This window comes from Pundamilia nyererei, unplaced genomic scaffold (genome assembly GCF_000239375.1).
Source record: "Pundamilia nyererei isolate P.nyererei 1_Seehausen unplaced genomic scaffold, PunNye1.0 scaffold00287, whole genome shotgun sequence".
Taxonomy (NCBI): domain Eukaryota; kingdom Metazoa; phylum Chordata; class Actinopteri; order Cichliformes; family Cichlidae; genus Pundamilia; species Pundamilia nyererei.
In genome coordinates this window covers 135,155-149,026 of record NW_005187688.1, presented here as the reverse complement: position 1 = coordinate 149,026, position 13,872 = coordinate 135,155, and the positions used below count along the sequence as shown (strand labels likewise).

Sequence of the window (13,872 nt, the reverse complement as noted above, 5' to 3'; positions counted from 1 at the left end):
ACATCAGTCCTCTTTCTCACAAGGTGTTGAAGGACCTCCTATATTGAAGTTATTATTAAGGAACACCATGTTGTTAGTAACAAGAATTCAAAATATTCACATTCAAGTTTTGCCACAGGGTAGAAAAAACATCTTCTGAACATAGTTCCCAGAGAAGGCAAATAAGAGGTGTCTTCTGTCCACTTCTTAAAGTCCGCACTCCAGCAGATGTTTGCCGGGGAAAATCAATGATTTGTTGCAGAACTCCACTGCTGTTGCTAAAACCAAGTCCCTTTCAAATTGAGTCCCTTAACACGTTCACTAACATGTGCTAACTAATAAACTGTCCATGTCCACAGATTTAACATAGAACATTTAACCATAAAAGATACAAATAAACTTTAGAGGGAGACAAAATCTGACACATTTATACTTTATATCGTCCAGTACAAGACTTTACAACAACAACAGATACAGCACACCAATTCAACCAGTGAAAATAGCTAAGATCCCACACCAGACTGATATAGTGGCACAAATGATCAAGTTGAGTTGTCGATCCTTTTCAGTAAAGGTGTAAGGTCCACTCTCACAGGACGCCTCGGTTAAGACCTCACACCTTTATTTTTACAGGACACTTTTACAGCACACAGAATTTGCAGTTCTTGGTGACAGGAGTTCCCCTTACCTTTGACATTAAGCATGGCGCTGGTTATGGCGTTCAGAGCCGTGTAGGTCACTTCTCCCGCCTGGTCCAGCTGGCAGTTTTTTAGCTTGAGTCTACGCACTGTACCCTCCATTTGGATGTCGCATGTCTAGTGAAAACATTACAATATACTCACGAATAAAGAGTGAACATACAAATTAAAGACTACATGTGCAGCAATATAAGACAAGCCCTTTGTGCCTCACCGGGGATCTGGTCAAAACCTCTCCTTTGAGCTTCCATTCCCCAGGAATGTCGTCCTCAGAAATCTCAGTCTCAAACATGGCATCTTCCTTCTCAACCACCTCGACGCTGACCAAAGGCTTTAGGATCTCAGCCTCCCGCTCTGTGAACACATTATTAGAAATTAGTACTCAATATTAAATCTTATGCATCAGCAACAGAAAACTATTGCAATGATTTAAATGATTACAGTTACTATGGATATAAGTAAGTAAATGGATGAACCTCCAAGTGTTAGCTTGGCAGTGTAGATGCGTCCTTCCACCTCCAGCGCATATTCTGCTACGTCATCAGGCTGGCAGTTCTTGATGATGAGCGTCAGCTCCTTTCCTTCCTTCTTGATCTCAATCTTGTCAGATGGCTGGACTTCATTCTCTCCTTTGAGCCACTTCCAGTTGGGAGTTTCCTTGAAAAGCTCGCATTTAAATGTTGCAGCAGCCTTTGGTTTTACATGCTGATCTCTCAGTGGTTTCACTATCCAGTCTTTGACAATTTCTGTTGAATTTTGAGAGTCAATGACAATCATATGTTTCAGAATTTGCACAAATAAAACATTGCATGACAAAATCAGCTCAGTCTTAACGTGGTTTAAATTTTAAGCGATACTCAGTTTGAAAATTCCAAGGATCTCTATTTAATGTCCAAGCTGTGGAAATAAATCACATTTAGCTGCAGGACACTTTGCGGCAATCTTTTTCAATAGGATATAAAGATGCATAATAATGTTATGATATTTATGTTTGTTTAGGCAAACTACAAACAAGCCACAAAATTTGATAAAAATGTGTACTGAGACATGTAGGAGCGTGCAGCACGTCTCATTCTGCTTACCAATCACTTTGACGTTTGTTGTAGTCTTAACGTCTTCCTGTCCAGCCACTTCACATGAGAAAACACCGGCGTCCTCCTCCGTGGAGTTCTGGATGGTCACCGCGTGCTGCATACCAATGATATTGATCTGAATCTTGCCCTCCTTTTTCTTGAGGACCTCACCATTCTTCTTCCATATCACATCCCTCTCTTTGTTCAGCTCGCAGGTCATATACAGAGGCTGACCCTTGATTGCTGATGTCTCCTCTCCCAGTTCTTTGATCCATTTCACAGGTAGCTCTTTAACATGACAAAATAGCAGAGATATCACACATTATTTGAGGGGATTCCAATGGTTACATTTTGTGCATCTCAGGACTGCCAAAACATTATTATACCTTCAACGATAAGCTTGGCGGTGCAAGATATCTCTTTGCCAGCGTTCTTGGCCACGCACGTATATTCCCCAGTGTCAGACAGCTGGACATCAATGATGTTCAATTTGCGATCTTTGCCATCCGAAGTGAACTTGTGCTTGGGGCTCTCACGGAGATTGCTACCATCTTTCATCCAAGAAGTAACAGCAGTGGAAGGTGAGACCTCACATTCAAAGACAGCAGATGAGCCGATAGACTCTGCTTCCTGCAGAACAATGTTCTGAAGCTTTTTGATAAACTTCAGCGGGACAGCTTTGAGCTTGAACCCTGCAAAAGGTTCCTCTGGTGGTGGTGGTCCTTTCCCACCAGGCCTCAGCCCCCGACCCCTGCCCTCTCCAGGAGATGGGGTCTGCTTAGCTGAATAAACAAATTGAAGACCATCAATTCACATTTCATTTGAAAATAGAATGGCATGCTCACGTCATCATATCTGTATCTGCATCAGTAAAGTATTCACAGCGCTTTACTTGTCCCACATTTTGTGATGTTACAGCAAAATGGATCCATTTTTTTCACCTCAAGGTTTGACACAGAATAACCCACAAAACTGGCAAACTGACAAAAGCTAGAAACTTTTCTCAAGTTTCTTAAAAACCCCCAACAAGTTACATCAAAGTATTTATGCTCAATACTTTGTTGAAGCACCTTTAACAGCAAATACAGGCTCAAGGTTTTTTGAGTATGATGCTACAAGCTTGGTACACCGATTTTTGGACAGTTTCTCCCATTCTTCAGGTTACTTGGGTGGTTCACAGCCATTTCCAGATCTCTCCAGGTGTGTTGTCCTGTTGGAACATGAACCTTTGCTGCAGAGGTCCGGAGCGCTCTGCAGCAAACTGTCATCAAGGATGTCTCTGTACTGTCTTTCCTGACTAGGCTCCTGCTGCTGAAAAACATCCCCCAGCATGATGCTACCACCACCATGCTTTACTGTAGTGATGGCATTGGCCAGGTGATGAGGGATACCTAGCTTCCTCTAGACATGACACTTGGCATTCAGGCCAAAGAGTTTAAAGTCTGGTTCACCAGACCAGAGAATTTTGTTTCTCGTGGTCTGACAGCACTTCAGGTGGCTTTTAGCAAACTCCAGGTGGGCTGTCATGTGCTACCATCTACCATGCAGGCCCAGTTGTTCTTCTGGAAGTGGTAAGAAACATCTGGGAGGTGGTCAGGATGCACCTAAGCTCAAGTCTGAGTGCCATGGCAAAGGCTCTGAATACTTATGTACATGTTTTTGTTTTTGTTTTTCAATCTGAATCAAATAGGAATAATTCAAAGCAACCTTTTTTACTTTGTCACTATTGGGTACTATGTGTCAAATTTTAAGGTAACAAATTAATTTAATTTATTTTGACAAAGGCAAAACAAGAGCACAAAGACATTCTTCTCAAAGAAAACACTGAAAATGTAACAGTGCATTTAGCAGGGCTAAATACCGATTATTTATGCACAACTCATTAAGTTTAGCTTCACGAATTGAATCAATTTCTCTTTCAAAAAGTTTGCTGTGCATACAGATGTCTAAAACGACACATAACGTCTCACATGCTCACTTACCAAACCTTAACTTTGAGTGCATGAATAGCCTGATGCACACAGATTACGTTGCATGTCCACGTGAGGTTTTGAGACAAATTGCAGGCTGCCAGCGGTGTTTCAATGTCCCAGTGTAAAGCTGGGACATCTGGGCTTTGTCATTAAAGTGTACTGGGTTCAGATTTTTAAGTGAACAATGAATTTAATCCATTTTTGAATAATGCTGTCATGTGACAAATTGTGAACAAATGAAGCGCTGTGAATCCTTTCTGGATAAACGGTAACATTGGTTTTGCTGGAACACCATTGTTTTATCAAGGTAAAACTTACGTTTCAGCCCTCTACCTCTACCTCTTCCTGCTTCCTCTGTTGGTTGTCCCTCTGTTCAGGAAGAATATAAATTATTTTATGCTCACAGGCTAATCATACATACTTATCATGCTAAACATGCCAGGGTAAGGAAATCCAGTGTAGTGAATGGACTGGGGATTATGAAATGGTTCTGATGGTAAGTTTATGAAGTATTGACACTCACATGGGGGTCGACAAAAACACGATGAGGAAGACAATACATCAAAATTAAAATAAATGGAAGAACAAAGACGAATGCAATGAGTGGGGACAATACATAATGGAGAATGGTCAAATAGCAGAAACATAAACGACATAACAAAAATGAAACAAAGCGGTAAACGTGACCGGCAGTCGGACACGGAATGATTACACAAGTCTAAGGAAAAGATGAAGAAATCGCATCACACTTAAAATACGATGGAGGGAAAATGAGGTTATGGAAGCGAAGATGAGTGGATATTATTGATGGCAGGGAGGCAGGGTTTTTTCTTTTTTGGTTGTCACCGAAGATGCCACCATCTCACCTCTCCTGGCCACCCCTGGAACCTTCACAGCACCTTCCTCTGCTTCACCTTCCCAGTCCTCTAGCTCGTAACTCTCCTCTGGAACCAGCTCCCAGCCCCATGCCTCCTCTCCCTCTGGCACAGCCTCATTCTCAGCTTCAAACTCCTCTTCAAATACTTCCTCCTCTGCCTGAGTGGCAACCTTCTTCATCTCCACGGCTCCAGGAGAGACTTCCTTTACCAAGGGAAGCTTTCCTTCATCAGGCTTTGCCGGTTCCTTAACCTTGGCTTCCTCTTCCAAAGGCTTCTTTGGGACTTTTTTTAGAATCACATCCTCAATAGATTCTTTGGGTGAAACAGTTTTAGGAAGCTTTTTGAGTTTGTCAAGACTTGGCCTTCTCTCAGCTGCAACTGTCTCTGCTTCTTTAAGTTTCTCAACTTTCGGGGAGGGAGTCTTTTTGAGCTCTACCTTCTTGAGCTGCTCTACAGGTTTTAGAGATACTTCCTCTTTTTCCTTTGATAACACTTTTTTCTTCACTTGCAGAGGTTTTTTCTCCTCGAGAACCTTTTCAGGTTTCTCAGCGGGGGCTGGAACAGGAAGTATGGTCTTTTCCAACGGAGCTACATCTACCTTCTCCGGTTTCACCGGCTTCTTCTCTGGAGCTTCTGGGATCTCAGGTTTCTTTGGTTTAGCCTGTTGTTTCCGTTCTTCAGGGGTCTCAGCTGGACTTGTGTGACGTTTTGGCAGATCATCAGTTGGCCTCCTTTCTTTCTCCTCTGCGGGTTTCTTCTCAGGCTCTGTAGCCTGTTTGGCCAGCCTGTCAAAGGGCTTCAACTTGACTGTTTCTATCTCTGGTTCCACTGTTGGAATCTTCTTCACCTTTTTTGGCCTTTTGTCCTCTTCAGGCTCCTTCTCTGGAGATTTCTTTTGGTCTCCTGGTTTTGGCACCTTGGCTGGTGGCTCTTTTAATTCAACAGGTTCTTTCTCAGATTGCTTTGGAGGTTCTGTGGTTTCCACCTGTCTGGGAAGCCTTTCCGCCTTCTGAAAAGGTGACGTGTCCTTCTCTGGCCTCTCCTTCTTGTCTTTCTCTGGATCCTCTGCTGGTTTAAGAGGCTTCTCGAAGGGTTTCAGTTTGACTACTTCTGGTTCCACTTCATCCAAAGGCAATTTTTTAACTTTCTTTAGGGCTGTACTGGGTGGGGCACTTTCCTCCTCCTTAGGTGTCTTGGGAGTTTTCTTCAGAGAAATGGTATCTTTGGGTTTCTCATCTTTTGGGCCAGGCTTCTGCCGGGTCCACGCATCTTTAGGAGTCTCTTTTTGTTCCTTTGCTTCTTTAGGTTGAATAACTTTTGGCTTTTTCACCACATCTGCTTTCTCTTTTAGCTTCTTCTCCTCCTCATATCTCGTGGTGACAAACATAATCTCAGCAGCTTCTTCTTTATGTACCATCTCCTCAACATTAACAACTGTGGTCTTGGTGACCAGAGGTAATTCCTCTTGTTCAGGCTCTTTTTGTGGAACTGATGGGATCTTCTTCAATATGATAATCTCTTGTTCTTCTTCCACCTCTCTCATGACCCTGGTTGTCTTTCTCAACGTGGGGATCTCAAACGTCACATCCTCTTCCAATTTGACCTTTTGACCTTTTTTGTGTAGAACTGTTTCTGAGGCATCAAACGTTTCATATTACTTGGTTAAACATTGGCTGTATGTATAATACAGTTTAGTGTCAGTAAACTAAACTCATTTCACAATTTGTATAAACAAAGAAAATAGCAACTCGTGAAAAAGAGTATAAATAAATAAATATTAATATACAAGGGATAAAAATGTAATCAGGGATTTTAGGAAGATAACTTTGAATGATTTAAGAACAACAAACAAAAGATGACAGGGACATTTCCAGTTTCTCCAACAAAGGACAGAAAGTTTAATGGTGCATTTAGTAGAGCTAATAGGAAATTTGCAAATTAGTGATCAGCTTAATTAAAAAAAACAGTGTTGGACTGATGACTGAAAAGTTACAGATATAGGAGGTATACATGCATGGTTATATACGTGCATTTGGAGACAGGTTTCAAAAAAGGCTACAAATGCTAACTTTTGAGACCTCATGCGAGCATGCTTCAATCCACAAATACAAAGCAATTTGACCACACCTCCAACTATTTTACAAATGCCTGTACCCAAACCTGAATAGATACTGATCATTTACGTTGTGATTACGTTTTGCTTCACGAACTGGATCATTTTCTCTTTCAAAAGCTCTCTGTGCACACAAACATCTAAAACTACACATATCCTCTCACTTGCTCACTTACCAAACCTTAAATTTGAGTGCATGAATCGCCTGATACGCAAAGATCATGTTGCATGCCCACGTGAGGTTTTGAGACAAATTTCAGGCTGCCAGCTTCTCACAGATCGTTCAGACGTCCCAGTGCAAAACTGGGACGTCTGGGTTTCCTCTGTATTACTTGAAGTGGGTGTTTCTTTTCTAAATAAACAGAACAACTCATCACCAATTACAGACACAACGCAGTAACCTATAAAAGGTAATATATCACTTAAATAAGCTGCTGCTACATCCTGAAAAGTTAAGAATTAGTCATTAAGCTAACATTAATGTTAGCCTACTGTTATTAGAGAATGGTAGGATTAACATGAAAGTGTTATTCCACATTACCTGGATTATATGAATATTTAAAATATACAGAGATTATTTAGCACATACTCACTCCAGAGAATGATCCACAGTGATGTACAACCATGATGTCCCCCCATCTGCAGCTGAGCACTGAATGAGTCTTCCCAGCAGATTGTCCAGCATGTAGCAGCAGCTTATTTAAACTATTAATATTTACAGGCTACGCTGTGTTATCTGTAATCTATGTTTGCTAGCAGAGGGGTGACAAGTTGTTCTGTTTATTTAGAAGAACAATGACCACTCCATTTGAAAAAAAGAACAAAAAGGACTATAGAGGATGTCCCTGTTTTACACCAGCACGTTGACAGCGCTTGTGTTTGTGGATCCATGTGAAGCTGGCAGCCCACACAGGCATGCGGCGTGATCTGTGCATATCAGGTGATTCGTGCACTCCTACTTAAGGTTTTGTACGAGTGGGAGCTTCATGAAAGACAAACGTATCCAATTTATGAAGCTGAACTTAATAAACTGCCTGCAGATCATTACATTTATCCAGGCTTGTGTATTTGAATTTGTGTTTTTGATGTGTGTTCAAATTGTTTTGTACGTGTGTGGACTGAAGCACACGCTTGTTACACACAAATAATTGTACACATTTATACATTTAAGTGTAAGCTTGTGGATCACACCATTTGTAACCCTTTTGAGACATGTTTACTCCATACATGCTAGTAGCTCTAAACTGAGTGTACTCCTACCTTTCTTGACTCCTCCTGGTGCTTGGACTGGCCCCTTGGATTCATCTAATATAAAAACATAGTTCAAAAAGTTGTAACTTAATGTGGAGGAGACACAAACACAGATGTGACTCACGTGCAGAGCAAAGAATTCACTGTGCTATCATTTAGATGAAGAGCAACAGAAAAGAAATAACACCGTAAGTAAACACAAAGAATGAAATGAAGTTAGGCTGAGTACAAGGACACAGTAGCTTATGTTGAATTCAATCACCAACAGACACAAACACTGCAACAACAGACAGAGAGGCTTTACTTTGGCTAAGGGTCCTATCCTCCAACATAAGAAAGACTCGTAGCAACACCAGTACACATACACAGTGGAGTATAAATAAAATTGCTGTTATCAAACAAGAAGTTTAAAAAAAGAAACTGGAACAGACTAAAGACCTTAAACAAAGAGAACATTTCCATCTCAGTCCTCTACCTGTTCCAGGTGATATCTTTTTTGTTAGTGGTTTTTCCTCCTCTGCAATCATCTTAGTTGGTTCTTCAGCCACCATAACGGGCTTTGTCACGACCACTTAAAGTATAAAAAAGAAAGAATTGATGTATAATCACCAAAGCACGTAATATTTCTCAAAGCTGGAATCACTGTCTGAATACCTGGCTTTTCTTCTGGTGGAGTAATTGTCTTTTTCAACTTGGCATTATCAGTGACTTCAGGCTTTTTGGCAGCTTCTTGATCTTTAACAGCAGCTTGTGGTTTGCTCACTTAAAGTAAAAAGTATACAGGAATTTCAGCAACAGTGCTCTATCTAATCTACATCATCCTACACAAAGAGAACCAGAAGTTCATGTTGCATTTTTTCTATAAACACCTTGTTTTTGTCTATTTTGTTTCAAGACACAGTCAAAGATTTATATCTGCATAAGAGTGGCATTCTTTTCTGAATGCCTCAATAAACCCTCCACAGAAACACAGAAAGAGCTTTAAAGAAGTGGCTGGGTACCTTTTTGTGGAGCAGCTGGCTTTACCAGTGATTCTTTGATTTCTGGCACCAACTCCTTCTCCTTTACAAGTACTTGAAAATGAAATCACAAGACAATTAGCGCCTCACAAAGACCGATGTGGGAAGCACAAGACAATTTAAAGACTAAAACCACGTGACACTGCATAGAAAGCTGGATGACTGAGTTTCAACTCCATATGACAGCTGGACATTTGACCTCACCGTCCAAAACTATTGATAAAGAAATATTCACTTCAAATACAGAACTAGAAGTAACTGAAACAGCATTCAGTAGAAACCTTTTGTGATTTAACTGTAGTGATAAGAAAGCAAACAGCATGATGAGCAGTTTGTGCCCAGATGAAATGGCTAATATGATGAAGACGAGGAGTTATGAGTTCAAAGTCTTTTAAGAATCAAAACAATGACTGGCTCTCATATCAAGAGTGGTTTTTTTTTCCTCGATACCTCTGGAAATTTCCTGAAGGAAGAGTTTCTTTTCTCTCTTCTATTTCCAGTGTCAAATCCATTTGTCTGTAATGGAGTGAATCATTCGAGCTTCTCCCTTCTTTCTGGTGATGGCTTGAAGTTCATGAGGAGACATGCGTCTAGCAAGCGGGACTTCCTGCTTACATTCTGCTTACATCTTCTTCACGTCTTTTTTAGCTGACATACTTGTTTGCAATGACTTTTTCTTTGAGTGATTCCATTTTCACATATTTTTCAGGCCTGTCATCTGCTACATGTGATTGCTAAGACAACGTAACTTTGGCTTTGCTTTCAGTGTCTTCTTCACTTTGACTGAATTTCTCCTATTATTACCTTTGATTTATCATTTTCACCAGATTTCTGCTGTTCATCTTCTGTAGATTTGCCTTTCATATAAAACTCACTTTTACAGTATCATCTGGGAAAATATATTTTAGTAGAGGCTCTAATAAAAACTCGTGCTCCTCTGCAGTTAATTGTTTTGCAGATCCATTGCAGGGATCATTGAACCCTTTCTTTCCGTTTGTTGCTGCTTTGTATTAATGGTGATAAAATTGTCTTTTCACATTCAGTTTAGACTGGATGTCTTTGCTGTCCTCGGTCTTTCAAAGAATCTGGTTTCTTTGAAGATGTATTGAACTTCATTCTTAGACTTCGTCTTCCATTAAAGGCCTAAACATGAGGTTTCTCTCAGTGTGTTTCTTTGTTGAACTGGTCTTCTTCAAGTTTAATTCCTCTAATTCTGTCCTGTTTTTCATTGAAAACATAGAAAAAATATCTTCTGTTGTTTCAGTTTATTGAGATTTTGCAGATGTTTCACTAATTCCAGCCTGTAACGTTTTCTCTCCTTGGTCATGTGATCTTTTCTGGAGATGGACTTTTTATTAACTGACAATTTTCTTATATTTTTCACCTTTTCCTTAGTTTTAAGAATAACTTAATTTGTCTTCAAACCATTAGTGACAGAAATGTTACCATGACTTTTATTTTATTACCCTGACACTTTGTTGGGTTCTTGTATAGTTCTTAAAATTTCCTCTTGCCGTACAGAAACAATATCCTTGCCTACAGTGTCGTCATTATCTTTGTGGTTTGTTGCTTCCTCTTCTCTTCTTTGTAGAAGATGTTTTCTCGCGTTGACATTGAGAAATTTAAATGGCGTGAAGTGTAGTGGTGCAAAGAGATCACAGTAAAAAATACAGACACAAACATTTTTAGTTAAGTAAGACAGACGCTGCTGTAAAAAGGAATATCAGGAGCTGAAAAAAGATGTGAAATGTGCTGCGACTTTACCTCTCTCTAGTCTTTCTGATTTAGCTGCAACTTGAGTTTCAGGCGACAAAGCATCAGGAGCAGCAGTGAGAATCGTGTCTTCTGTTTCTTTAAAAAAGAATCAGTTCTTATTCAAAGGAAGGCACGAGTAGATTTTAGTAGAATAACAGAGGGCAGGAAAAAAGATTTTAAGAGGAATGAAAAAGACCAACTATGAACATGTGACATGAAGAGAGGTTTACAAACTGAGGTTGATGATGGACTCAGTCTGAACACACACCAGAACAAAGACTGCAAACATGGAGTCGAATGACACAGGTACAGATTAACAATGCAATAAGAACGGTACGTTTGGTACCTCTGGAAGACTTTTTTGAAGGAATCCTTTTCTCGTCTGGCTTTAATGGCACTGAAGGAACTGTCTGAAGAGGATCCTCGGATAAAGATTCTTTTGTTTCCTTTGTCGTCTTGTATTTGAGTTCAGTTTTTGCAGAAACAGATTCAAATTCCAACCCCTGTTTGATCATTTTTGTCACGTCAGTATCTGTTACTGAGGGTTTTACTGCAACAATCTCTGTTTCTGCATAAAACATTTCCTCAGATTTCACCTTTTTCTCCGTTTTCTTTTCAAACACTTTGTGTGCACTTTGCTCACGTTCAGGGGTGACAAGTGCTTCCTGTTTTCTCTTTTCTTCCATTTTCACTGCAGTGGGAACGATTGTTGCTTCTTTACCTTTAACTGTGTCTTCCCTCAGCGCTCTTGTCATCTCTGAAACTTCATTGCTGTGTTTTTCATGTGGAGTCACTGATACGTCACGATCGACTGCTTCCTTAAAGGTGACTTCAGCTAAAGCCTTTGTTTCAGCTTCCAGGTTTTCAGTCAGTTTTCTTGCTTCTGTGGTGATCACAACCGAGGAAGGTTTGGTTTCATCTGCCTTTGTCACCACCGTGACATCTTTCAGTGTTTCCTTCTCTTTGAATGAAGTAGGCCCCTCGGATTTTTCTTTCGCGCGTCTCTCTTTGCTGTCTGTTTCAGTGCTCTTCGCTCTCTTTTTAGGTTCAAAGCTGGCTTCGTGTATAGCTTTTTCGTCTTGTTGGTGGCTAACTGATGCACTGTCTTTCCTTTCATCTGTAATTTCTTTGCTTGGTGACTCAACTGCCTTGACAAAATACTCTGTTTTTTCTTTTGAAGGTTTATCTTGTAGTATTGTGAGCTTCGATTCAGAGTCCTGGGCTAAAACTATAGCCTTGGGTTTTTTCGGGCTGATTTTTTGTTTAGCCACGCTGCTTTCCTTCCTCTTTGAAGTATCAGTAGCAGATAGCTCACCTCTCACTTCAGACCTGTTATCTTGTTGGCTCTGTGTTTCTGTTGTACTTAAGACATCTGTTTCTACCAATACCACCACTGCCCTGTCCAGTGGAGCCACATCTTCATACCAGACTTCAGCATGTTCTTCTACTACTTGTTCACGCTCCCAGACAGCTTCTGTAAAAGGTACTTGTTCTGTCACATAATACATTTCCTGTATCTCCTGAGCTCCTTTCCTTTCCCATTGTTCTTCTTCAGCCTTCTCAAAACTTGCAGCTGTGAGATGATTTAAGAGGTGTAGAAGAAGAGGCGTCATGTGGCGGCGCCAAGATTTGACAGCAAAACACAAAGACAATCATCAGTGTTAGGAGACAACACAGAAATGAAGAACCACATGCTTTAGGTGACAATCCTCTTGTTTCAAGCATTAAAGAATAAGATGTGTTTAAGATCCATGTAGTACCTTTTTTAGTAGCATAAATTTTTATATCCTGTTCAATCTCTGTGTGCAGAATCCTCTCAATCTTCTTAGCTTCGGTTTCTTTTAAGCAATGAATCAAAATTGATTCCAAGATGGTGTGTGGTGAAGAAAACAATTTGGAAAGAGAAAAATGTAGACAATCAACAAACACATGTCAAATAACACAAACAAGCCAAGAGATGGAAGATGTTGACAAAACCTTGTGGCAGCAGTTCAGTCTGAACTCAATGCACACATTTAGTCAGCTGGAATTTCTTACCACCAATATTAGATGACACATCGATAGATGTCACATTTACTGATTCTCCTCACCACTGAGGCCAAATGAATTCAGCTCTGATAGCATTTTGTTATCTTGTTGCATTAAAGACGGAAATGTAACAAAGAAAAAATCATTTCTTTTCACTGAAAACTTTAAGTGATAATTAAGAACAATAAAGAGATTTCTTTTTACGTGATCAAAAGTTTTTCAATATTAAACACTCAAATAAAAGAGCATCATTTGATAACATTTAAGTGATTGTTGAGATTCTGGCTTCAGTTCAAATCTTGGCAGTCTTCATGCTCAAACATGCATGATGAAGATACAAAGAAAGACAAAAACAGCTGAAGTCTGCTGTACCTTTAGGAAGAATTTCTTCTACCTCTTGTTTTGGCTTGGCCTTAGATACGATATCAGGTATTGCATCAGGGGCCTTTACGTGAACTGTTTTCTCTACAGAGATCTTCTCTGTTTGCTTCTTTGAAATGAGCTCAACTTGGATTTCCTCAGTGCTTACAGATGTCTGCTTCTCAGTAATCAAAGCTTCTTCAACCACCTTCTGAGGAACCTTTACAGGCTTCCTCTTAGGAAGAGCCTCCTCTGGGACTTTTTCCTCACGTGGTTTTTCTGGTACTTTCTCAGGTAATTTTTCTGGCTCCAGCTTTGGAATTTCCTTCATGGCTTTCTCGGGTTTCAGCACTTTCTCCAAGCGTCTCTCGGGTACTGATTCAGATATTTTCTCAGGAAGCTTCACAGGTTCAGGCTCCAACACAGCAACCTCATCAAACACCTTCTGATAGCTTTTTTCAGGTACAGGTTTAGGTTCGAGCTTCAAAGCTTTAAGAGGGTGTGACACAAGAACATGCAAAAGACATGACAATAAAGAACACAAATGTGCTTTCACACAAGAAACAAATCCTTTATAAGTTCATGAAGTCATTTAGACACAAAAGGGTCACCCTGTGGAGAATAATATATGACTATGTGTTAAAAAGGAAATCTCATAGAGTAAAGACATTGAAAGGCACCTCTAAATGTACATTTTGGATATAAAATGAATAATTTGAGCTGGGTATGAGTATATATCATCATA

At 40.1% G+C, this 13,872-nt stretch overlaps 1 protein-coding gene across 1 annotated transcript in view; it reads right to left on the bottom strand.

Moving 5' to 3' along the window:
- The window catches only part of ttn.2 (titin, tandem duplicate 2), a 224,471-nt gene that overhangs the window by 124,972 nt on the left and 85,627 nt on the right, over positions 1–13,872 (bottom strand). Inside the window, exons 93-103 of the mRNA XM_013915325.1 lie at positions 8,967–9,038; positions 8,620–8,727; positions 8,441–8,536; positions 7,975–8,019; positions 4,590–6,233; positions 4,042–4,092; positions 2,137–2,532; positions 1,760–2,038; positions 1,154–1,423; positions 892–1,031; positions 668–794 (exon numbers count right to left, since the gene is read on the bottom strand). Coding sequence (XP_013770779.1) covers positions 668–794; positions 892–1,031; positions 1,154–1,423; positions 1,760–2,038; positions 2,137–2,532; positions 4,042–4,092; positions 4,590–6,233; positions 7,975–8,019; positions 8,441–8,536; positions 8,620–8,727; positions 8,967–9,038 — 3,228 coding nt within the window. The remainder of the gene's footprint in view (positions 1–667; positions 795–891; positions 1,032–1,153; positions 1,424–1,759; positions 2,039–2,136; positions 2,533–4,041; positions 4,093–4,589; positions 6,234–7,974; positions 8,020–8,440; positions 8,537–8,619; positions 8,728–8,966; positions 9,039–13,872) is intronic.